The 27411-nt window shown below is 40.4% G+C and overlaps 1 protein-coding gene and 1 long non-coding RNA gene across 9 annotated transcripts in view; one reads left to right on the forward strand and one right to left on the reverse strand.

The window, feature by feature from the left end:
* Nucleotides 1-27411, reverse strand: part of LOC116704612 (RNA binding protein fox-1 homolog 3-like) — a 751296-nt gene that overhangs the window by 64063 nt on the left and 659822 nt on the right. For 6 of the 8 annotated variants that reach the window (XM_032540217.1, XM_032540215.1, XM_032540213.1 and 3 more), the window contains 4 exons: nt 26384-26437; nt 15552-15644; nt 13212-13272; nt 12511-12564 (listed from right to left, as the gene is read on the reverse strand). In XM_032540217.1, the coding sequence (XP_032396108.1) occupies nt 12511-12564; nt 13212-13272; nt 15552-15644; nt 26384-26437 (262 nt within the window). The remainder of the gene's footprint in view (nt 1-12510; nt 12565-13211; nt 13273-15551; nt 15645-26383; nt 26438-27411) is intronic. The other 2 variants (XM_032540219.1, XM_032540218.1) reach the window with 1 other exon arrangement.
* On the forward strand, nt 10473-24794 carry LOC116704642 (uncharacterized). Its single transcript, XR_004335733.1, has 3 exons — nt 10473-10485; nt 14576-14581; nt 24676-24794. It is a non-coding gene; the product is annotated as an uncharacterized LOC116704642 (long non-coding RNA).

Consider the following 27411-nt stretch of genomic DNA (forward strand, 5'->3'; position numbering starts at 1 on the left):
GTCCCTTCCAAAATGATAATTTTGTAGACGATGCTATAGCCTTGCTACGGACAACAAAAAGAAGATGATTAAGCAAAGGTAACTAGCACCTTGGTATAACTCCCAAACTTGCTAATTAAAAGAGAATAGCGTTCCACCAAACTAGAAGAATCTCGTTTAGGTTGACAAGACAGTCTGAAAGCATATAGGATGGCCTTCAGGAATGCCAGATCAGACTATTACTCATCACTAATAGAAGAAAATTAGAACAACCCAAGGTTTCTTTTCAGCACTGTAGCCAGACTGACAGAGAATCACAGCTCTATTTAGGCCATATATTTTTTGTAGTGAGTACTTCATGTGGTTCTTTAATGATAACATTATAACAATTAGAGATACCTCTTGCCTCAACTTCTAATGGTTCACCTTAAAACGCAGGACCGCTAGAAAGAACCACAAGGACCTGACATATACTTAGACTGCTGATATCCTATAGACCTTCAACAATTAATGTTAAAGGTCTCTTCAGCTAAGCCATCTACCTGTCTCTTAGACCCCATCCCAACAAGGTTACACCGATTAGCATTAAACTTTGTATCAGTACAAACCCCGTAGTATTTTCAAATGACCGTGCTTCCCTCCCTCATGTCCCACTGAGACTCAATTTCTCCGTATTTTGGGTCTGGAAAAAAAGCTCTGATGATGGAAACATCGTCATTTAGTGTCATTGGAGGCATTTTTGCCCAGAGGCTATGAACAGCCAGCTACTCTTATTCATCATTCCTGCTGTAAAATGTCCCTTTAATGATCCTGTGGTTAACACTTTATCGTAAGATATGATCAATATGTCTTTATTAACAGGTTATGTACCACAGTCACTTAAAGTAGCTGTGATAAAACCGCTTCTGAAAAAAAACACTCTCGATCCTGAGGCCAACTATAGACCTATATCTAATATCCCTTTTCTCTCCAAGTTCATTTAGAAGGTAGTTGGTAATCCGTTTTGTGATTTTCTACATAGGAATAGTTTATTTTTAACTTTCAGTCAGGATTTAGAATGCATCATAGCACAGAGACGGCACCGGTGAAAATTACTAACAACCTCATAACTGTTTCAGACAAAGGACTTGTCCCCATTTTTGCTTTACTAGATCTTAGTGCTGCATTCAATACTGAGTTAGTTTTGCGGGGAGGTCATATAGTCGTGATAAATGTTTTGCTCAGACAGAAAATCAAGTAAAATAAGTAGTAGTAAGTTGCAGTAACTCTCCAGTTTTTAGCTCTTTCTACTTAACGCTCTGGGCCCTGACGCCATTTTTACAGTTTAATTTCCGTCTGGATTTATTTTATAAAAAAGCTTGTAAAACATCAACCCTGTTGTCTACAGTCAAGATATGAACATCATTTTTTTTAGGACAAACTGGGTTATTAGAATATTTGGGTTGCAGTGAGGTCACTTGCATGTTAAAAATGGTTAAAGATGAATAAATAAATAAATGAATCTTCCAGATATGTATTGATATCACAGACATATAAGTAAAACCTAAGCCATTTTCCTTTCTAGAACACTTCTCATATGTCTTGGGAGTCACACTGTGAAGAAATAATCATTATAACTTATACAGTTGACAAAATACATGCATTTTTTCCAAAAAAGTCCAGACGTTTTGCTCTCATGACATTTACTTATGCCAATAATAACATAATAATGTCATAATTATTGATATTACATCCACAGCAATGTTATACAAGCAAATATGTGTCTAAATATTGCATTATTTTGCCTTCAATAGAGTCTATAGGCATTTGTGTCCCCTCTGGCCTTCCATACAAGAGGGGTGCTTTTATCTCCCATATATGGGCATGTACTTCCTGAAAAATACACAGGACAGACAGAGAGAGAGACGTAAGAGCGATAAGCGGCAGAAAATGAGCCAAAACGCGATGAATTATGGATAAAAAGTGGATCAATCTTGGATATAACACTATGGATTTAAAGCCCAAAGAGGCTGAAGTTCCAGGCTGGATAGAAAATCCCCTGTAGAGGCTAGAAAGACACGGAAAAGACCGCCGTAAAGCCGAAAACGTCAGGATTCAAACGAAACCGAAAGTGAGTAAATCGCTTGTATGGTTCAAAAGTTATTAAACTATGAATCGAGGTAGGCTACTTTTAAACTCGTGGGCGAGTGTCTCGGGCTCAGAGGGTTAAACCTCTTCTTTTTATATATTTTTTTTACTCTTCTTGCAAAAGATATTGTGTGTTCTATACATTCCATGGATATTTCGAATCTTAAAAGGCAACCAAGAGTCAGTTTTCTCACTGACTGAAGAGAGGAATTGCTGGCTCTGATACGGCACCCTATCCCAGCAGAGCTGAGACTCAGGGACTGCAAGGCCAGGGCTAAGCTAAAGGCTGAGCTAGCGGAGAAAAGGAGGCGCTACAAGCCATCGATTCCCTCCGTAATCATGGGGAACTTGCTGCCAAACAAGATCGACGAGCCATCCCCGCTGCACAACCAGCGGATCTACTGTGAGACCAGCTTGTTCATCTTTACAGAGACATGGCTAAACCACCTTGTACCAGATGTTAACGTGGATCTGCTGGGATTCAATGTTGTGAGAGCCGACAGAGACACAAAGGCAAGTGGAAAAAGCAAAGGTGGGGGACTCATCATGTATGTCAACAACCGCTGGTGTAACCCAGGACATGTCTCCGTAAAGACAACATGTCTCATGTTGCCGGGACCTCGAACTGCTAGCCGTTAGCCTGCGGCCATGTTATCTGCCGAGGGAGTTCAGCCATGTGATTACGCTCTGTGTTTACATCCCTCCAAGAGCGGACGGAGCCACTGCCTGTGAGAAGATCCACTCCGTCACATCAGCGCTGTTGACACAGCACCCTGAGGCTTTCATGATCGTTTTGGGGGACTTTAATCATGCAACTTTGGACTCTACTTTGGCGGTTTTTCATCATGTTGTAGACTGTCCAACCAGAAACAACAGGACAATTGATCTCCTGTATGCTAATGTGAGGGGGGCATTCAGAGTGACTCCCCTCCCCCCACTGGGGAAGTCTGATCCCAACCTGGTTCACCTACAGCCACTGTACACCCCCCTGGTCCAAAAACAGCCGGTGACAACTCGCACCAGCAGGAAGGGGTCCTCTGAGATGGAAAGTGCCCTGAGAGACTGCTACAACACCACAGTCTGGGATGTGCTGATCAACCCGCATAGTGAGGACATAGAGGGGATGACACATTGTCTGATGGACTTCCTGAACTTCTGAGCAGACGTGGTCTCCCCCATCAAGACTGTCCGCTGTTACCCCGATAACAAGTCATGGGTAACGCGGGAAGTCAAGACTGTCCTCAACAGGAAGAAGGCTGCCCAGGAAAGCAGCAGGCCGGGATAAAGTGTGTCCGACACTGCTGAAGACCTGCGCTGCAAAACTGGGGGAACAGCTACAACGGATCTTCAACGTTAGCCTGCAGCTAGGTAGAGTGCCCACCCTCTGGAAGACATCCTGCATCGTTCCAGTTCCCAAGAAGAACAGGCCCAGCGAGCGGAATGACTTCCGACCGGTGGCGCTCACTTAACATCTGTTGAAGATGTTGGAGCGGCTCTTCCTCAGCCTCCTCAGACCCCAGGTAGAGCACGCCCAGGACCGCCTGCAGTTTGTGGATCAGCCAGATGTTGGTGTGGAGGATGCCATCTTCTACATGCTACACCGGGTCCACTACCATCTTCCCTTCCCCCTGTACACCTCAGACTTCTGTTACAACTCAGAGCTGTGTCACATACAGAAGTACGCAGATGACACAGCCATCGTTGGGTGTATCAGGGGTGACAGGGAGGAGGAGTATTGGAGTCTAGTGGGGGACTTTGCTTTCTGGTGTCGCACTAACTGCCCACAGCTCAACACCTCTAAGACGAAGGAGCTGGCCGTTAATTTTGGGAGGTCCAGACCAAGACCGCAACCAACCTGCTGGAGGGAGTTGAGGTGGAGGCAGTCCAATCATACAAATACCTCGGGCTGTGGCTGGATAACAAATTGGACTGGTCAACACGCATCAGCCACCTGTACAGGAAGACACGGAGCAGGCTGTACTTCCTGAGGAGACTGCTTTTAACATCTGCAGCAAACTGCTGTGGATGTTTTAACAGTCTGTGGTCACCAGTGTCCTCTTCTACACTGTGGTGTGCTGGGGGGGCAGCATATCCAAGAAGGACACCTACAGGCTGGATAAACTGATTAGGCGGTCCGGCTCTGTGGTCGGCATGAAGCTAGACTCACTGGTGATGGTGGCAAAGTGCAGGACACTGGACAAACTGCCGGACATTATTGACAATGCCAACCACCCCCTGCCCCATCAGCAGCCAGAAGAGCCTGTTCAGTGGAAGGCTGCTCTTTCCCAAGTGTCGGACCAGCAGACTCAAGGACTCCTTTGTCCCTCATGCCATCAGACTATACAACTCCTCACTTGGAGTTGTACTTTTTTATTACTGTTATTATTGTTATCTTTACACTGTCTTCTATACTGTATTCTTGCTAAAACTGATGCTTCAATTTCCTTGCCGGAGTCATCCCAAAAAGATTAATAAAGTCTAAGAGAATAATTAATTAAAATAATCGTAGAGCCAAATAATTGGACATTTCATCATGCTGTATGTAACTTTTGCATATCTGCAAACTAGTCTCTCCTGATTGAAATGTAGCTCAGCGGTAATTCTTTCAGGAAGACCTAACTCTTAATCAAAGCTCTTTTCCTAAATCAAATCAGCTGTTGGAGGCATTCACCTTCCTGCTAAATCATAATCGTCCACAAATTTCAAGAGCCAATCACAGAGTCTCAACCCTGCTTAAAATCTGTTTCTCCCTTTGCTATCAGCTGTCGTTTCAGGCAAAGTGTGCAACCCTCCACTTCCCCTTCTAGCTCCAGCCATTGTCTACTCCAGCTAACCATTCCGGAGCCTCCTTCGGTCTCCTTTCTTGGACAATGGTTGGAGCTGGAAGGGGGAGGTGGAGGGTTGCAGTGACTAGACTCAAACGGGGGGTTATGATGGTTCTCTACCCCTATATAGGAACTATTAGATGGAGTCTAGTCTCTAAAGACTTTGTACATTTTATCAAGCTGTACAATGAACTTTTTGCATATCTACAAACATTTCTCCCCTGATTGAAAGGACACGTTAGCGCACGTTAATAAGCTGTTTAATTTAAAATGTTCAAATTGTGAACATTTCCTGATTGCTTTGTTTGTAAATGTAAATGTGCTGTATTTATATAGCGCTTTTCCAGTCTTAACAACTGCTCAAAGCGCTTTTACATCTACAGGATACATTCACCATTCACACACATTCATACACTGTGGCCGGGGCTGCCGTACAAGGTGCCACCTGCTCATCAGATATACATTCACACTCCGATGCGCAGCACCAGGGGCAACTCGGGGTTCAGTGTCTTGCCCAAGGAGACTTCGACAATGACTGCAGGGGGGGGATCGAACCACCAACCTTCCGATTGGCAGGAAACCGCTCTACCACTGAGCCACAGCCGCCCCTACGTGTTTCCAACCGTAGTGATCAGAAAGCCAGTGGAGACCCGATACCTCCAGGGCCCACGTTATGAAATGAATAACATCGGGATTAAAATCACGTTTCTGGTGAGCAAATGAATGAACTTGGCTTTCAAACTGAGGTTTATTTTGGACACTGCTCACACAGTCACATCTACATGTCTGCTTCCTCTTTCTCTCTTCTGCCCACTTTCCACACATACACAGTAGACCCACACACTAGGGATGATCCGAGTACCCAGCTGAAACGAGTATCCGGTACGGATAAAGCACTTTTGCCTAGTACAAGTATTACACGAGTAATACGAGTCAATATCCGTGCTCGGATTGAATACAACTCCTCAACTGGCCGCGCAGCGTTCTGTGATAGTCACAGCGCCCCCCCACGCCTACAAACACGCTCGGCTCTATCACACACACAAAGAACACGGAGAAATGCGCTCTCTCTCTCTCTCTCTCTCTCTCTCTCTCTCCTCTCTCTCAGTCAATCGGGTCTGCGGGTCTGTTACGTTAACGTTTAGGGTTTCTTCAGCTTCAGGTTTGTTTTTAACTTCGGTTTGTAGTGCTTACATACTTAGTAACCAGTAGATTTCTGGTGAACGTGGGTTTCAGACATGCTGCTTGGTTTAAATGCAACTCCCGTTACGTCTCTGCCATCGGAGATTTTTTTTTTTAACTGTCAGCTGCCCCGCGCCGCCCCCCGCCCCCTCTCTCTCTTTCTCTCTCTCTCTGTGTCTCTCTCTTGCTCACACACACACACACACACACACACACACACACATACCTGGTGTGGAAATAAAAAAAATTAAAAAGAACCAAAAACAAAAAAAATCACACTGATCATAAAAAAATTAAAAGTTAAAAAAAGAAAGTTATACTGAGTATGAAAACTCTTGTTCACTACATTTTACTTCATAATTGCAACCGCATGAGTTGTATTCATTGTTGCAAAACGTTCTGTATATAGTTTGTTTGTTACCATGACAACACCATTGATCTGAAGCTTGATGCTGTCATGGAAATAGTTTTCTAATCAGCAATAAATATAACAATTTCTGATCCACCCATATCAATTGCATGCTTAAAATAACATACCGGTTAAAGCCCCGCCCATTTCAAGACAACCCGACCCACTTCCGGGTTAAATCTGACCACTTCTGGGTTAGGCCCCGCCCAGTCCGAGTACGGGTGCGGATACAGATAATTCATGTGGTAAACAGATACAGATGATAAAGATAATGCTGTACTCGCTCATCCCTACCACCAGAGGTGGGTAGTAACGAGTTACATTTACTCCGTTACATTTACTTGAGTAAGTTTTTGAAAAAATTGTACTTCTAGGAGTAGTTTTAAATCACTATACTTTTACTTTTACTTGAGTAGATTAGTGAAAAATAAACTGTACTCTTACTCCGCTACATTAGGCTCCAATGAGCTCGTTACTCGTTACTACGCGTCATTGTTTTTACCCCCGCGTACGTCTCATTTTGTTTTAATTTGACAGAGAGAGAGAGTCTTCCGCTGAACGTGACTGTGCTTAACCAATCACACGTCGTTGTGCAGTCACGTGACCATACTCGTTTCAGCAGCGGGACCATAGACCGTTAATGGGCTCGTTTGAGATGAGCCAGGTCTGCGCAGAATCGATCACCGGCGATCGGCGCCCGTTGCATGCCGGTTAGATTTGTGTCCGACTTGATCCCGACTTGCTCTGACGTCATGCACACGTGGGCAACGGAAATCTCACGAGAGCAAGGCGGCCGCAGTTCTGAGACGCAGGCGGCGCAGTTGCTTTTCCCCGACTGCAAGAGCCAGGCGGACCCAGGCGGACCCAGAGCATGCTGGGAAACGCCGGCTTCTCAGCTGATTTAACACCTGATTGGTTTACAACATGATGACGTTTTACATAAACTTTTTATTGTTTTTGAATCGGAGGGATTTTAATAGCTATTTGTCTGATTTAAAGACTTATTCTGTCCAGAACACATGTTGTGTGACTGATAGTTAAGTTTAGAAGTCAAAGAGACTAAATCCGTTCAGATCACGGATCATCTACAGTGTGTTGTTTATTAAAATCAGCAACAGATCGCATGTAGAGCACTTTGACAGCTACTCTGTCATAACTAAAACAACTGGAGACTGTGTACCAGCTGGTATGTGGGTCTGATTATATTTGATTAAATCGGAATCGCACCACAGTGTTTTCATCACTTCCTGTCCAGCCTGAAGGAATCGGCTGGAAACTGTCCGACTTTACCGCAGCTTTCTGTCACCGCCCCCCGCTGCTGCCGCCTGCTCTCGTCCACTTTACAGGCGAGGCGCAGTTCATCTCGAACGAGCCTATAATGGGACAGGTTAGCTTTACACTCGTAGCAAAGCAAAGAAACAGCAGCTACGTTTTGCGGTGTGTTCAGGGTCGACCAAAACAAACGGACATGTCAGCGTTCAACAACTCAACATCTAACCTGAGGAAACGTAGCGGTGGTTGTAGTTTTTGCTGTGGAGAGGTGGATGTTTGTCTTTTAGGTTACATAAAGTATGTTTTACACATGCAGTATCCATCCAAATTTGATGTGACAAGTCTCTCAAGTAAACTATTTTGTAATTAATAATTTATTTTATTGATTGGATGAACTATAATTTGCCTAAAGATAATTATTTTTTATCTTGTCGGTCTGATTGATGCTTGTGTTAAGAATAAATCAGACGTTACTCAACAGTTACTCACTACTTGAGTAGTTTTTTCGTCAAGTACTTTTTACTTTTACTCAAGTAATTATTTGGATGACTACTTTTACTTTTACTTGAGTCATATTATTCTGAAGTAACAGTACTTTTACTTGAGTACAATTTTTGGCTACTCTACCCACCTCTGCCTACCACACACACTGAACTGAACCCAAACCCAAACATAATTTCTAAATATCTGTCTGAACCCGGGTCCCGTCGGGTCCATGTCCAGCTCGGTTTGAGCATCCATCTTCTAGTCAGAAAGTGCGCTCTGTAGCGCTGTCTACCTGCCGTTAATCATTTTGTGCCAACGTTATCCGACAGATAAAGTTCCAGCTGATTGGCAACAATATATCATCACGACAGCTTTAGCTGGCTAGCACACCAGGATAGGCCTTTTAAGTCTCTATGTTATGTTTGCTTTGTAATGTGACAATACATTGTTGCTAATCATAGCAACATTACAGCTTTTAACATTAATTATAAATCCACCTCCACTGTCACCTGTGTTGCTAAAAAAAGAAATGTGCCATTTCTAACAGGATGTTAGATAAAATAAGTCCAACTAAGCAACCCAACGTAACCACAAAAGCACAAGCTAGCGTTAGCAAGTTATCCAAAATGTTACAACTGAGCACTGAATCAATGCAGCTTAGCCACAACCATGAACACTGGACAGTAACGTTACAGTAGATACGTTCTTTGTTTTATACATAACAAATACACAACACATAAACCATACTTACAGTTTGTGATCAAAAGGAAGCTCCAGGTTGGCCAAAAAAAGGGGAATCTGACCCGTCAAAAAACGTTCTTGACCTGTGCCCAGTTCCCAAAGCTATCCTTGGTAAATTGCTGGGTCTCTTCCCACTTTTGTCTGATGCTTGGCTCTTTATGCAAGCCAAAAAAAATAACTTTCTCTGACTACCAAAGGAACATTTTTTCAAGACATTGTTCCACTGACGTACTAACACTAAAAAAAAGAGGACTGCAGTGACGCTTAAGAGGTTGGAGCAGCATGCCCATTTTTCACCGATGTATCCAAATACAGGAAATTTGAAGACCCCACTGAGACATAATAAGATCCGAGCATTCGGAGCTGGGCAGAACTAACCCAAGCTGTCTACAGGGTTGACATCTAAATGCATTTACCTCATTATTTGACATGTTGGTATAGTCTGATATTACTATATAAATATATAAAAACATTTATAGTTCAGAAAAGATGAAAAAGCATAATAGGTCTTCTTTAATGATAGTATAATACTAATTTCAGTTGACTTTAGGATTTACTGGTAATTAGTTTAGATACAAGGACATGCCACAACAAGTAATGACATGTTTGCCTTTTTGATTTCTGTCACAGTTATACTTTCCCTGTCTGAAGTTTTTCTCATGAACAATTGCATTAGAACCATGGTCACACATACATATGGGCAATACATTTGGTTTGTTAAGATCCACTAATTATGTGTGCTCTTTTTATTTACAATAATTTAGGCCTGAGTCAAATTCTATTATTTTTGCATTGCTAAAAGGCTGGGCCCTGAAGGACCCAAACCCCCCCAAACCTTTAATATTTTAAACAGACCATATCCCTGGCTATTATTTGAGAATTCTAAATTTTCGTGTGTGTTGAAGTGTATGTTTATGTGTAGATATGCGTAAATATGAGTGTCTGGTTGTTTTAGTGCATACCTGAGCATGATTGCACCAGACAGACTGTACATATATGCTTATAATTTTGCATGTGTACATGCAGGTATTCATGGGTACGTGAGTATGGGTGTGTATGCATGTGGAGGTCATCTGTCATTCTTCTGAACGGAATTTGCACACAATAAACCCGTAGCCGAGCCCGGCAATGGAGATTGAATGCACTGTCAGCTGGCCAGGATTTATGGAGGCCGATTCAGCTGATTGGTGCTCGGAAAACCGTCTGATAAAGGGTGATTAATCGCCCTTACATTCCCCTTTACATCCTGGTTTACTTCATCCCCAAACTAGATTAAATGTACTCATAACTATTCCAGAAGAAATCCCAATCCCATGCACTTTCACTTACAGGTGGGAATTTTTCATTTGGTGATAGTGAGAAAAGAGTGATGAGAACAGAGAGAGAGAATTAGAAACACCTGGAGAAATGCAGAAAGGCATGCAGGGTGGAGGCGTGGATACAAACTGCACTCTGTGTGTATGGGTGAATAAATGCCATTAGAACTGAGCCACAAGATATATTAATTTAATGAGAAAAAGGTATGAACAAACAGAAAAATGTAAAGGGCAGACATGACACAGGCATGACTGATTTTCACGATTTTGTGTCATGCAGTTTCCCTGTTTTTCCATCCATCCAGACAGCCATCCTCCTGGGTGAAACTGAGGAATATGGTGTTGTTTAGGCCCGGCGAATTTTAGTGGTGCTTTAAAGATTACTTGCATGCATTACCATCCTATAAAATAGCAAGCCAGTCTGAGTATGTGTGAGTGTGGGTTTTCTAATAATTATGCATATAATGACTAGATCTGGTTTACTGATTACAATATTGTTCTAGCCATGGAAAAATAAACCATCTCAGTTACTGGGAGTCAATGTACTCTAACTGCCTAAAATGTTAATTGATGAGATATTTTCACGGAACAAACAAAAAATGGAAGTTGCATCTACATGTATATGACCGAAGACCATGGTTAAGGTTAGGGTTTAGTGTTCAATAATCAAAATTATCTGAAAGAAAGAAAGAAAGCACACTAAGTGACAAGCCCTGTGCTGCTGCTCTGTGAGCTGAAGAGGTTCTTTGGCCAGAAAGACACTTCATTGGGTAAAATGCCTGGATTATTTCTATTTAAGTAATATTTACTGTTATATAGGGTGATTTCAGGTTTCAGAAAACAGAGGATTTATTTATTGAAAAAGTAGACTAGTGTTGGACTAGCACGTGTATATGAGCTGTTGAAAAGATGGAGCAGTTTTTGTTTTATATGCATATTTAAAACACACAAACACACACACACATTAACACGTCAATCTGTGTCAGGATTACAAGGTGGACTTATCTTCCACACAACATATGAAAGGACATCAAAGGAAAGACAAAGGAAAAGGGAATAAAGATAAAAAACAATCAAACAGTGTATATACGACTAAGCAGTATAAAAAAATGATTCTACAGTACAGCAGAGATGACAAAAGTCTTCACTTTCTGTACTAAAGTAAAAGTACAGATACTTGTGTTAAAAAATACTCTGGTAAAGGTTCTGATTTAACTTCTTTACTCAAGTAAAAAAAGTACTTACTTGGAAATGTATTTAAAGTATAAAAGTAAAAGTAGCCTTGCTAATGACAACCATTTTTATGCAAAGCTACCTGGACCACACAAATGTTACTAAAGTGCATGCTGAGAAACTTCACTGGACATGGAAAAAAGGCTCTTTATATGCCATTGCATTGTGACAGAGACTGACTGAGTAGTAAGATATGAATTCAACTGTGATTCTGTGAGAATTCAGATCCAGTTTCTCTTTTTAATCTCCCCCTTAACATTTAAAGGAATCTACATGTATGTGTGTGTGTGCGCTCAAATATGGCTTCTGGAAAGAAAATAAAGTATACAATATGAATTACTAAACAGACATTAATTTAAGAAGTTACCCATACTTTTAGGGTTACGCAGCACATTTGCCTATCTCAAACATCTCTGTCAGATAAGGCCAAGCATGATTGGGAATGTCATGCTGCTTGTCAGCCGAATCTCTGGGAACTCTGTTTTCTTCATTTTCAATCATGATCGCCATCCATACTACTATGTGCTAATGTTACCACCATCAAACTGCAATGATTTGCAGCAAATAATTTGCAGCAAATGTTTTGCAGCAAATGAATGAATGCCGCCGAATCTGTCGAGTCCTCTTATAGTGGTGCGTCAGTTGCAATGTGTATTCCCATCCAATTAGAATGAATTCTGTATTGATGACTCGAAAAATAACAACGGTCATTCCAATGAAATTATTCTAAACTAAAGTAACAAGTCAATTTTGTAGAAAGTACCGATATTTGTGTTAAAATGTAGGGAGTAAAAGTAAAAAGTCAGCACAAAAATAAATAGTAAAGTAAAAATATCTGAAAAATCGACTTGAGTACAGTATTGAAGTATTTGGACTTTGTTACTTCCAATCTCTGCAATAAGTATGCATTTTTCTTTTTTAGAACTGTTTGATTCTTTACCTGCATAAAATTCAGGGCCATATACTGCTCCAACCACTGGATTCAGCTTCCAGCCTGCACAGGGGACAAATGCACGCACGCACACAAACACACACACACACACACACACACACAAACACACACACACAAAGGGAATGTTAAACAAACCTTCTATATGCACAGTGGCATTCACTGTGCATATCAAACAATTGACATTGTGTCACCAACAATAAAAACTGAGCAAATGCAGCACGTTAAATGAAAATCTTGACTGTAACTGGTTAAACAGGATAATATTGCACAAACAGACCAAGCACAATTAAGAGAAAGAGATGAGTTGGGAGGACATAATTGTGTGTGTGTGTGTGTGTTTGTGTTTGTGCCTGGGGCCTGATGACAGTGACAAATGGAAAACCCTTCAGGGATCATTCTCTTTCTCTTCACCCTCGAACAGGATGAAGGTGTGCATATGTCTGTGTGTGTGTGTGTGTGTGTGTGTGGTGTGTGTGTGTGTGTGTGTGTGTGTGTGTGTGTGTGTGTGCGCGCATGTAGAAGAGGGGTGCAGACATGTCTCCTAGGAAGTGGCTGGACTTTGAAGCAACCCCCGTTGAAGCAACAATACCTTGTTTCATAATCAGAATTTGATCCATTCGGTCCAATAACATTTGCAAAGTCTGGAAAAGCTGCATGATTAAATTATTTTAACAAGCCTGAAGTCTTACCATTTGTATAAGGGTTTGCCACCTTTTTGTTTGTCATTACTCTGGCTGTGGCATTGTTGACCTGTCAGCAGACAGACAGAGGTTAGTCTCTTTCTCACTCACTCACTCTCTCTCTCACACACACACACACACACACACACAAAAACTGTGCAAATTGTGGCTAATCCACATCACAGCCACTCTATGCCATGCTGGTATTTTATCATTTCAGCAAATAAGGCTACATGCAGTGAGTCAAAGGTGTGATGTTGAAACACATTCAACAATATCAAAGAAAGAGAAAGAAAATATAATTGTATATTTAAAATTGAGAATGAATGCCAACAGACATTGTTTGTAAAACTCTGAAAGATTTCAGTGATTTAAATTTAAGATCTTAAAAAACAACTGAATTACAATTTTGGAGTTGTTATTGTTTGACAGTGTAATTTCTTTGTTTTAGACGTTCATGTGCAAAGCCAAAAAATACAGTGAAGACTGAAAAACAGATGTAAAGAGGATGGTGACATCAAAATGGAACACTAACAGTTAAGGTTTGAGGGCTTTAACAAAGTATAGGACACACTGGCATATAACTGATCGCCATTTGGAAGGTGCTAATTGTTAACAGATTACTTTCTAACTTAAATTAATACCACTTTAATCTCATGCACATGCCACAGACACAGTCACATATGACATAACACATCATTAGCAAAGACTTAGGCTGAATCTCATTTCTCTGTCTTACCCCTTCCCCTCACCCCTTCCCCTCACTCACTTGAAACCGAGGGGTACCCCGAATATACTGCACAACCGGCAACAATGGCGGCCAGATTAACCAGAGAGTCCAATAAATGTAAATGTTTTTGTCTTAAACAATTGATTTAAAAATTACAGTCTTGTTTTGTGCTCTTCACAGTCCTGTTTTTTTTTTTTTTTTTTTTATCGCTAGTTTGCTAGGCTAACATTACATTAGTTATTTGCACAACAGTCCCGCATTTCTCTGCCTTTAATGTACTCCATGCATGTCTACAGTTTTAACTAAACTCCATTAGCAGCAAATTTCGTTTGATAACAGTGCATAACACTACTTGCTTTGGAGACATTGATACGTGCTTTACATATACCGTCCTGTATCACACAGGGACGCCAGAGGAAACCCAGCAGCTGATCCACTTTTTGGCTGAAAACGAGCAGAAGTTTCTTAAATCAAAATATTCTGCAAAGCAACTACGGGAGTGAGTCATGCGTTCATGTTGTAACTATTCATTATTGTATTGGTACTGTATTATTGTAATCATTTGTGATTTATTCCTGTTCATGCACCTGTACATTGTTGTTGGTTATGATACAGGACACAAATCAAAGAAATGGGGTTTGAGGGAAAGGTTACTGGCCCACAGTGGTCTGGAATTTCAGAATAGCTGTAGTTTTTTGTTCTGTGGTCTTGTGTTTTTGTTGTTGTTTTTTTATACATTTGAGTGCCTTTATTACATGTGTGTGACATGTAAGTAATAGTTGATAATGGGTCTGTGATATGATATATTTTTATATAATGTTTTTGCCTGTTATGTTTACTTATTGGGCAATAAAGACATATTGTTATATTGAATATATTGTTAACAAATAAAGTGGTTCCGAACCTCAATGACATCAAAACAGTGATAACTGAAAGAGATATACAACACACCATGCAGTGTGTATAATTTTTTTTATTGCAAACAGACCTAAGTAGTACACAAATAACAACATCTGCATCATCACCACCACCATCACCAAAGTGAACATAAAAGAACTATGAAATATACATGCATATGGCACGGCTGTCAAAACCCATGCAATCAACATACACACACTTGCAGACGGCATCTTGGAAGTTTGTGATCAATACTTGTCGCCTCTGGTGATGTAGCAGCCAGCTAGTGGCGATGTATGATGACGCAACGGTAACCAAGTGGTGTCTCATTTCATAGGGATTTGTTTTCACCCCTAGCCCTTACCACTCTGTTTTGAGGGACAAGGGCTAAGGGTAAGACAAAGGGGTAGGGGAAGGGGTAAGACAGAGAAAGGGGATTCAGCCCCTGAATTCAGTAAAAAAAAAAAAAAGCAACATAATCACACACCACTAAATAGGTCTATCTTTCTTTTGCCACACACACTTACGGATCAGTGTTCAGCATGCAGCGTTCAAGGTGCAGCAGGCAGGAGAGAGGATATGGATGAAGAGAGGGAAGGGAGGGAGTATTGCAGGAAACGTCAGGCAGGCAGAGAAAGGAAAGAGAGAATTGGGGGAGGAGAAGTGGAGTAAAAAAGGAAGAGGGAGGCAAGAAGTAAGGAGAGACAGGAAAAGGAAGGCACCTCTATTTTGCGTCCCTCTACGATTGTACCATTTAGTTTCTCCCGTGCACGGTCAGCATCTGCACTCGTTTCAAATGTTACAAACCCAAAGCCCTGCAGTGGCCAGCAGGTGGGGTTGAAAATCAAGCAACAAAGGAAGGAGGTCCAGAAATGAAATGATGAAACAAATGGGAAAAGAAAAGAGAAGAAAAAGACAAAGCACTGATGAGAGAGCGGCAGATAAGGAGGAGGACTAGAACTAGAAGCAGATGCCAGAGAGAGGTCAGGCTGGTTAGACAAACATGAATAACAGGGCTGGAGTTACAAGGAAAGTTGGGAACACAGGATATCAAACCACAGACAAAACCCCTTTAATAGTGGAATTACCTCCATCATTGTTTGTGTGTGTGTGTTACGTTCTCTGTTCCTTCTAGCATCCCAGACTCTGCTGTGCATGTATTTACAGTAAGAACTGGACCTAATTGAATTAGCAGATGGGATGAAAGTCTCCATATACACAGTGTGTGTTTGTGTGTGTATGTGTTTGCTGTAGGATGCAGTTGCTCCGCTGGTGCGCAGAGACCCTGTGGGAGAGCAGATAAGTGCCATACAATTACAATCTCAACGGCAGCAGTCAACTGTGACTCTCTGAGCCCCAGGACGCAGCTCGCTCATGAGACCCTGTCTGCGTCTCAGACTGGTCCTGGAGATGCAGCTCACTCAAGCAGCCCATATGCGGGTAAAACCTGCCTCCAAATTGCTAAGCCTCATCTATTTATGTCAATGAGCTTAAAACAGGCAGAGTGAGGGTTAAAGAATATCTCTGCTATAATTGATCTGGAAAGTGTGACATGAGTTAATGTTTCATTCTACCTGATGATTGTTGTTAAAATGTAACTGCGGTCTAAGAATTCACACTTCATGAACTTGCAAAGAGACATATAAGGGCCATGGGCACTTGTTTAATCACACTCATATGAACCTAGTCCAGTCATAGTCATAGTCCTATGAACCCATGAAACAAGATTTCTGTTGTCTTATTGTAAAGCCTGTTGGCATGTATCTTTTTGTATAGCATATGGATTATAATAGTTAGAAGGAATTGGTCATTGTTTGGGTAAAGCACAATACCTTGCTATTCATATAAACATGGGTTGTTTTTAATTGATATGCTGCATTTCTTCTTGGTGGACAGTATAGTTTGTGATTACAATAGTTACTTTAAATAGAGGCTATGTTGACATTTGGTTTCACACCGGACACAATCGCCAGTCTCACTGGTGAAAGTCCTGTGTTTGTTTGACCCATCTACCATCCCAACTTTCCTCCTTATGTGAGGTTTTGGTCTTTTAATACTACTCCCTACCTCTTCATACTAGGTCATCTTACGTTGCTGCAATCGAGCATTATGGTAATTCAGTTCACAATTGGATGAAAACGGCCTATTGAGCCAACTAGAAGGTAGAGCAGGAGCCCTACGGGCTCATATGTATGGTAGTGATAATCGGATGATATCATTCCAAGCAGGTGACAAGGCTCGGCTGGATGTCAATCCTGATATGGCTGTGTTATGATTATTCAACCTACTCGTCCCTTTATCCGGATAGACTCTGGACATGTCTCACAGACAACAGTCATTTTAATATCATTTTGACAAAAATATCTAACTAAAGTCAAAAACTATAAACTGATGGCAGTGAAATACCATAGGAGTTTAAAAGTATTGTAAAGAATGTAAAATATGTTACACTCACTGTAAAGTCACAAAAAAGTATTGGATATGTTCTCAGTCCCTATAGAGCTATTACAGGAATATTTAACAGGGCCTGAAATAATAAAGTAAGTAATTCAGTGCCCCAGATTTTTCACGACAATTCAGATATGACCATAACCAGGAGCGATGCATACCAATTACTTCATGTGCTGGATATGGGCAGGGGATTTATCCATAAAATTTAGTGAACAACTAACGTCACACACGCCAGTCTAGCTAAAAACCTGTGTTTTTGTAAACTGTTTGAATTCCTCATTGTAAAGTAGGCTGTATATTACTAATGTTAATGGTTTAGCCTGTAATATTATGATTATGCTTACTTTATTTCAAACAACATTTCAAGATTAAATACACAACAATTAGCAGACTGGTTCTCGAGGGTTTAACACAGCAGTAGCATGTATAAAAACCCAAACGTGCCAGTGTTGTCACATTCATGACATATTCAGTGACCATTTTAACCTTTTAATTATAGAGTAGAATGCAATATTTGTACTGCTGGACTGTGATGTAACATTTAGACAGCAGCATAAAATTTAATATGAAAAAAACTTTATGTAACAATTCTGTTCGGCAGGCAATGGCGTTTCGTCACTCGTCTCTCTGGCCGGAGCTATACCGGATTAGTGAAAGCAGTATGTCCGAATATATTGTTGCACAGACTGTAGTACAGTGTCTTAAATTAGTTTGCTAATTGTTTATATTTTAATCAATCCAAAATAAAAAGTATAACAGCTAGAGCATTTTTATGAGCCGAGTGAGGCCTTTTGATAGTTTCATCTGCAATAATCGTATGCCTGTTGTTTTCATGGTTGTTTTGCACCGGACGTCATGGCTAATGAATGCTCTAGCTGTTGTACTTTTTATCTTGGATCTCCCGCAGACCTCCCATGGCAACCAGCACCCCCTGACAGTTATTGTTGATGTCAACTGTCAATAAAGTCTATGCTGAAACTGCCTCAGACTCAATGGCCTCAGACTATCCATCCATCTTCATCCGCTTATCCGGTATCGGGTTGCGGGGGCAGCAGCTCCAGTAGGGGACCCCAAACTTCCCTTTCCCGAGCCACATCAACCAGCTCCGACAGGGGGATCCCGAGGCATTCCCAGGCCAGGTTGGAGATATAATCTCTCCACCTAGTCCTGGGTCTTCCCCAAGGCCTCCTCCCAGCTGGACGTGCCGGGAACACCTCCCTGGGGAGGCGCCCAAATGTCAGATACCAGATGCCCGAACCACCTCAACTGACTCCTTTCAACGCGAAGGAGCAGCGGCTCTACTCCGAGCTCCTCTCGGATGACTGAGCTTCTCACTCTATCTCTAAGGGAGACGCCAGCCACCCTCCTGAGGAAACCCATTTCGGCCTCAGACTAAACAGCCTTAAAATGCTTTACTCTGCTCATGAATGAGCATGTTTAAAAAAACTAAAAGATTTACCTAGTTAAAATAACTTACGTAGTGTTAAAGAATGTTTTGTGTGTTTATTTAGCAAAATGTGATGAAAATAAGTCAGATTGTGTTTTATTTCTAATACAAATTTAATAATTTTATTAAATATAATAATTTATTCACATACATAACCTTTAAGATTGGTTGTACTTATCTTAGGTATATGAAGCATTTTTTATTTATTTATTTAATTTTATTTGTTAGGGATTATGTAAAAAATTTTAACAAACATTTCCATCTATTCAGCACCATGTTAAAAAACAAGAAAGGAAATACACAGTTAAAAAAGCAGTATCTTAGTGGTTGCAAAGTTGATTAGTTGATAAGTTTTTAAGTCCTGTTTGAATCAATTTGAAGCTTCTGATGGAGCTACGGGTCTATGTTATCTGGAATAGCATTCCATTGAGTGATGACTTTAACTTAAAATGCTGACTGTCCAAAGGTTGTACAGTGGAAGGGTATTGTGCCGCTATGTATGGAGGCCCTTCTGGTTGATCTTACAGAGATAACAGAGCGGAGATACACAAAATCATGTAAACAGGTGGGAGCCAAGCCATGTAGAATTTTGTATACTGTGCACAGAGTTGAAAACCCCCCACAAAATTGTCAAAATTAAGGAAATTGTGTTTCTCCAGAATCTTATGGTGCCTAAATGGCCTTTTGTGGAATACGTTTAGCGCCTGCTTGTACACAGATTGTATAAATTTGATGGTTGTTTCATGTGCTTGCCTTCAACTAGTGATGCAGTAAGAAATGTGAAAGAAAATGAAGACATGCATAAATATCTTGGCAGCTTCTGTGGAGAGAGAGGGTCGGATCTGTTTAAAATTTGCCAGATTGTATTTAATTGTTTTAGTCCTCTTCTAGATGTCTTTTTAAAAATTAAGATTTGAGTCTAAAATAACACCAAGATATTTAAATTCATTCACTGTTTCAATGGGTTTATCTCTAATGAGAATGTCTGCATGTAGTGTTTTTGTTTTGGTGAAGAACATCCTTTTTGTCTAAGTAACATTCAAGGTAAGGCACCCTCCAATGATATAGTCAGTTTCTCAGCTGCTAGCTGAGCTGTCTTTTCATAAGTGTATAAAACTGTGTCATCCACACACATTTGTACCTCTACTCCATAACAGTGTTGTGGAATATCATTGATATAGATGCTAAACAGCAAGGGGCCTAACACAGATCCTTGAGTTACACTCATTTGCGCTTCACATTCACACACACTGAAGCACACTTCCTTGATTTTAACACACTGCATCCTATTTGATGAATATGATGACATTCATGACAGTGTTTTTGATAAGAAGTTGAAGTTAGATAGTTTAGAGATCAAAACCTCATGATTTACTGTATCAAAGCTTTACACAGTTCTAAGAAAACAGACCCAAAAAACTCCTCCCAAGCAAATTCAATGTTCTGCTCTGAGGCTGTTTGGTCTGAGTCTGTTTGGTCTGAGGTTGTTTGGTCTAAAGCTGTTTGGTCTAAGGCTAAATAAAAATGTTAATATAAAAATAAATGGCAAAATAAATAAATAATAAGTTTATCATCTACTCTCAGGGGTGCTGATCACATAGTTTATGTCCCCTACCTTCTTCAAAACTGTGTAGGGACTAGGGTTGGGTACCGAAACGCAGTGCCAATAGGGAACCGGTTTCGACGTAACTGGTAGCAACGAGACCGCATAAGAACAACCATTTCAGTGACTGACTTTTTTTTACTGCCCAATGGTGTTCCGGCGTCAACTTGCGTGACGTCAGTTACTCGGCACCCTTGTCGAACTGATAGCGAAGAGGATTAATGAAGATCCAGAAGGCAAAACGCTCCAAGGTTTGGCTGCATTTCACATGTAAGGATGCAGACTTTTAAGGTAACACTTTGAATTTAATGAAACATCAGGAGACGTGGAGCATATTTAAAAGCCAAACAATGCTCCGTGTTTGACAACCTACTTGATGCAGAGCCAAGCACAAAAGGCAGTAGCTAGTGTTGGCCTCGCCGCTGGACAAAGTGAAGAGAGTCCCAGCTTTCTTTGATTATAGCATCCCCTAATGGCTGATCTTTGCCATCACCTTCAAGTATTTTGCTGATATCAATTACTTTGGCCGAGACATGATAACGTTTGTGTTTGGCTAGCTAGGAAAATTTGTTTGGTTGTCAAATGCTCATACTTTATCGTAGCAAAATTGTTTGCATAACTTTGTCCATCCGGAGGTGCTACCTACCAGGTTTCATCCAGATGGGTCGCATGGCCTAGGACGAGTTAAAAAAAGTTGGCTTTGCACATTTTGTGATATTGCAAAAAACTTCTAGTAGTGGGAGTGGGTCAATTGTTGCGCCTGCTGTGCAAACCACGGACCTTTGCTACCACAGTTCCCAGCCACCTCAGGCTTGGACCCCTAATAAAAGAAAATCCTTAGGAAAACAATAGGGTTCCACAGCTCTGCTGTTCTTTCAGACTCAGGCTTGGACCCCTAATTAGTCTGTGGCACTGTAAGCCACAACTTCACTACAGTGTGCACTGGCAGCATACTGCCCAAGAAGCTGACACAGAAAACAAAACATAACTTCCTCCGGAGCAAACACAGAGTCACCCCTGGTTCAACCCTTGTTGAGCCTTTGGTGTAATTGCTCCTGGTGATTGAAATTACTATGAGATTTTTTGCACAGAGGCTCCTTGATCCAAACCCCCTGCGGCCCCTTGGAACACTTTGAAGAACTACTTACCAGTGTTCTGGTGTAATGCGTTGTCAATTTCATTATTTACATTACCTAGTCTAAATGTTCTCACCTACAGCGTATGTCAATTCAAGTACTTCTGTGAGAACACTTACATATACTACACTGTGAATACAATGTAGCCACTTGTGTAGTGCTTTCATTTCGACAGGGTATTGTTGTCTCAACTCATGCACGGCTGTTATGCACTGACCAGAAATTACTCTTCTTCTTCATTTTAATGGTATATTGCCACCAGGCGAAGCATTACTGCCACCTATTGTCGTCTGCCAAGAATATTTACCTGTTTGTTTTTCACACTATCCGACTACAGCATAGTGGGACTTATTGAAAAAAATAGAAGTACAACTCACATTGTTATAGTGAGATGTTCACCATTTCAATTGCAATGGCCGCAGCTTCCTCACCCGCACTGCATTTTGCAATACTTTTCAAACACACTATGCACTCAAAATATCAAGTGTAAGTACTATACATTGTTAGCAAATTGAGACACAGCACCAGTCTCACCCTAACTTCCCTTTGACTTATATAGACAGTGGGTCCCTGCTCTCATACTGCTGGCTTTATGGTTATGGTGACAAGCAGAGATGGGAAGTACAAATACTTCATTACTGTACTTAAGTAGATTTTTTTGACATTTTTACTTTACTATTTTTTCTGGAGACTTACATTTAAAAAAATTGGCTCGTTACTTTAGTTTTGTAACAGAGATCGTCATGTCGGAGAATAGCGTGGACACGCATCACACGCCGCGAGTAGGTGCGCGTGCCACACAGAGAAAAAAGTGAGAGAAAAGGTAAAGAGACTAGGTGTCCCGTCAGAGGATAGTCAGTTGAGATTGTGTGTGTGTGTTTTTAAGAACTGTAAGTCGTATTACTTATGTTGTCAGTTCATTTAAGCCTGTTGTGGTCTATAGTTCTTGCACATTTAAAGTAAGTTAGCTAATTATTTTGTTGTTTGTTGTTTTGTTGTTTGTGTTCTTCACCTGTTTATTTTTATTGTTTGCATAATCAATACCATATTCAGTCTAGAAAAAAACAGAGATCCTAGAGAGATTTGGCGGACAAGCAGCAAGACATTCCCAATCATCCTCGGCCTTATCTGACAGAGATGTTTGAGATAGTAGGCATCAAAAATGACTTGGGGAACTTCTTAATTAGTGTCTGTTTAGTAATTCATATTTTATCCTTTATTTATTTTCCAAAAGCCATATTTGAGCACACACACACATGTAGATTAATTTAAATGTTAAGAGAAAGATTAAAAAAGAGAAACTGGATCTGTGAATTCTCACAGAATCACAAATGAATTCATATCTTGCTACTCAGTTAGAATCATATTAACCTGAAGTCCCAGTCTCCGTCACAATAATCATGTATGGGATGTTTTAGGTCTATTGGCAGACATCCATAATGTAGCCAACATAAAGACCTTTTCATGTCCACGGAAGTTTCTCAGCTTGCACTCCAATTACATGTGTGTGGTCCAGGTAGCTTTTCACAAATAATGGTTGTCATTTGCAAGGTTACTTTTACTTTTATACTTTAAGTTTCCAAGCCTGTACTTTGTTACTTTTACTTGAGTAAAGGAGTTAAATCAGTACTTCTACTTTTACCAGAGTATTTTTTTACAGAAGGTTTGCCATCTCTGGTGAGAAGGCAGAGAATGAACTCCATGTGAAATGCCTGGCTTTATGAACAAGCAGCCAGCCCTTTTAGCTTATGTATCCTGGGCCAGTCGTTGCCCTGTGATTGCTTCGCCAGATAATATGTGCGAAAGCACCTGCCGACGTGATCTCTTATGCATATACAGGATTCCCTGGCATAAATAACACATAGGTCTGCCCTTGAGAGGGGGAGTGGATCAAAATATATTTAAAAGTGTGAAGTAGATGCAAAATTAATCCTTCTGACATTTAGTTACCGCATTTAGATATGTTCACTGCTCTACACTCATATTGCAAATTGTCTGCTTTCTTTTCTTTATCCTCTTCCAGGGAATGGGACGCAACTAATGCCCTAAATATAAACAAGAGCTGTTAAAGGTGAAAGAGTCTTACCTAAGGAAACAGTGGTTGGTCAAAACTATAAGTCATTCTCTGTGTTACCTTTCAATGATCATGCTGGGTATCCTAAGAACCTTAAAACCCCAAATACACATTTGCTAATACATTTTGCACTTTAATAACCAGTAATCACTACATAGAAATTACAATAATTTCTTGTTACTTTCTGTTATCCAGCATTAGTATGTCATCAAGTCAAAATAACGTCACCATAATTAGTCTAACATTGCAGGTATAACTTGTACTCTGTGGGGTATTTTTCCATTTTGACACTTTTCAGAAACGTGCTGATACAGGGTCTGCATCTTTCTTTTTATTATTGTTTTGTAGTTCTGACAAGAACCAACACTGTGTGTAAAAATGCCAAAGAAATGGTACGGTTGGTCAGTGTGGGTGTCTTTCTATATTCTCTCTTTAAGGTGCTCTAAGCAATGTTAGTTGACATTCAGTGTTGCCAGATCTCGCGAGACAAATAAGCAACTAGGCCTGTGAAAACAAGCAACTTTTTCTAAGGAGCCCCCCTAGGATCCGGGAAAAGAAAAATAAATAAACCGTGTGCACGGTTTTACTATCCGTGTGCATGGTTATACAATCTATGGGGATGGATTGTAAACTGTGTGTACACATTGTCAATTTATATTCATGTGGACAGATGCAGTTTTGCAAAACACACGGTGGAGTTTATTTATTTTTCTTCCCCTTGAGCTTTAGGACAATGACCACAAGAGGGAGTTAAACCACCTTTTAACATTATTTAACTTTAGAAAACTGATGGGATATCAAATATAGACACTAAATACAGTGCTTTTGAGTCATTCCCCACGACGGGTTTAATCCATTATTTTACTTGTTTCTATTTCTCCCGGTCTTTGTTATTTTTCTTCCTGTATTTTGCCCACTTTATCCCTGGCATTTATTCCTCCAAAAACTCTCCTACAGTCCAGTCACCACTCACGCATATTTTCATTTAAACGTGACACACTACCGTTTTCCTAACCAGAAAAAAACAGATTGCCCTGCTCTGCCTCTGACTGACTAGTACTTGTTGCCATCTGGGTGAGAGCCAATTAGAAGCAGGAAGTGGCCGGGAAAAAATCTGCCGTCTCTTTTAAGATAGGGGAGGGACAGAGGGAACAGGCAAGACAAACTCCTATGTTTAAATTTAAAACTGCTTGACAACTTATTATGGAGCTGGGAACAAGCCCAAATAACCAACTACATTTTAGAAACAAGACCAAAAAAACAGCGACCCACGACTTGGCAACACTGGTGATGTGACTTCTTGTTGACGTTTGAAGTATTTTCTAACAAAACAAGACAAGCTTGCAATTTACAATGTAAAGTTGTAGCCTAAAACACGCGTGGCTTTGCTTAGAGCACCTTTAAGGATGATTACTGCGAGAATATATTCTCTAAATTGTATTCTTTTTATAGGTTGGTGTGAATGTGCGCAATCCAACATAACCTCATGCCTAAACAACATTAGCTATAGGTTGATTTCTAAAGACTCCAAAAACGGAGCATACAACCATTCTATTTACGGTGACGCCTCCCAAACTTTAGCTTCCTGCTCTAACCAGACATTAGCAGCAGGAAGGTCATCAACAAAACAAAATATGTTGCCCCAACATCATGGCCACATATGGAGGAGGTGGTTTTCATTCAACTATTCAACCTAATCTATAAACCACTTACTAAAAAGGGAGAGATGGCATTGGCAAGTTTGGATTGATTGCTGCTGTCAAATTTACAGAAGCATAGAAGCAGCAGTAATATTGTGAGGGTAATGAGGCTCATCTTACACTTGTTACAAAAAGTTTTATGTTTTATGCTCATTGCATGTTTGGGAATGTTAACTGTAGGACAGAATTGACTTCTTCATTGTTGTTCTTACCAGATCTTCCTGGCTTGCGCTGGCTAGCTAGCAAGACATTTTTAGTCAACCAAAATGTCACAACTAACTTTGATGAAGTAAAACACTGTGGAATTGTCAACGTTTAAGTTGAAAACAGAAACCCAAAATCCAGTTCACTATCTCTATCTCAATGTTCACATTGCCATGTTTAGCATTGCCTATGCTCTAATTCTACTTGCTACCACAGCAGCCTGTAAATCACAAGGTAGCCCTGCACTAAACCTTACCCTGCTTTATAGTTTTCACTTTACTTTCTTTTACTTGCACTTGAAAGAATGCAGATTTAGGTACTTTTTGGTCCAGGAAGACATGTCCGCCAACATCTTTTATACAGTCTGTGATCATAACACAGATGTCCTTAATACAATTCTTTCTGGGCGACATGTTTTGACTCGGTGTCAATTTTTTTTTAAATGTAAAAACATTATTTCCCATCCTTTCCCCGCCTGTCCCTCCCTCTTAACAGCTGTCTCTAACTAATGTCTCCCTAAGATCCTATGAGATTGTTAATGTTAGCCAACACATAAAAAAAAAAATCACTATTGAATAGTAATTTCAGCATTCAATTAGTATTGATGTATTTACTATTGGAATTATATTTGAGTTTCAAAATTCATATCAACAGCAAAAGTGTGTACCGAGAGTATATCCGTGTATAATGTATTACTTCATCTTGGCCGCAATTCATTGAATGTCACAATGCTTTGCAGACTGCTAAGGTGTAAAAGCTGCCTGCAGGCAAGTGTCATTGATTCAGGTTCGTAATTACTTTTAGACAGAAGGAAAGAGAGCTGTGAAGACAGTGAGAGGAGTGGAGAACTGCAAGATGAGGGCAGGGGACAAACACAGTCAGCTGGAAAATAATGTATGTGAGAGAGTGTGCATGAATGTGTGGTTAGAGTGAACTTACCTTGGAGCCTCGCTCATTAAAAATAATCTCCACGTCTAAAATCTTGCCAAATTGCTGTGAAAGACAGGGAGGGACAAAGAGGGCAGGGGATGAAGAGAGAAAAAGGGGAAGGAAATAATTATAACATGATGACCTGCAACATTCTTTCATACTCTAAAATAAAAAACACTAAAAAGGTCAAGCAGTTAAGGCTCCCAATTAACAAACCCCTCTTCACCCGACAAGAAGATTATTAAAATATCCATTTGCTCTTAATGCTGTTCAATGCTGTGTTTGCTCTGTCGTGGTAATAAAATAATGTGTGTGTGTGTGTGTGTGTGTGTGTGTATATGTAGTGTATATGTAGGGGATCTATGCAGTGTTAATAAACATTACGTTGGTGAATTCCCACACAGCACGCACCGCTGATCTTAATGATTCTCATCATCTTGTAGTATGCTGTAACATTTGTGCCTCATTCCTGAGTGAACAATTCTATATTTTGAGCACAAAGACATATTTTGCAAGCACATACATTACATTTTGAAAATAAATTATAGACAAGCAAAAAAATTATTTTGTTTACGCAAACAAAAATCTTGTTAGTGCTTAATAAATGTATTTGCATGTTGGCTATTATCCTTATTAACATGCAATAATACTCATTTACCCTCTCAAAAACCTTTGCTCTGTGCGCAGGCTGAAGCTGCTGCGCTCTGGTTATGTATCCCTTCTCCTGAATTTTGCACTCTCCACGCTCAACTCTGACACAAATTCTGATTAGCTGTTTGTCTCCAATTATAATACTATTAGCGGGAAACATAAATCTACGTGACACATTACCTGTAGTGATTCCCCAAGGGTTGCCAGGGGGAAGGTTATAATACTTAACAAAAAACTAGGTGGGAAAAAAACATTGTCGTTAACTGTAATAAAAATAAAAAGGAGGCATTAGAAAAAAAACTACTAAAACTCTAAAGTATGCTTGCAAAACTAAAATGAAATAAAATACTCAAGTAAATCTTAGTTTTCATCTTGGTCACAGACCT

This window comes from Etheostoma spectabile, chromosome 16 (assembly GCF_008692095.1).
Source record: "Etheostoma spectabile isolate EspeVRDwgs_2016 chromosome 16, UIUC_Espe_1.0, whole genome shotgun sequence".
Classification (NCBI taxonomy): Eukaryota; Metazoa; Chordata; class Actinopteri; order Perciformes; family Percidae; genus Etheostoma; species Etheostoma spectabile.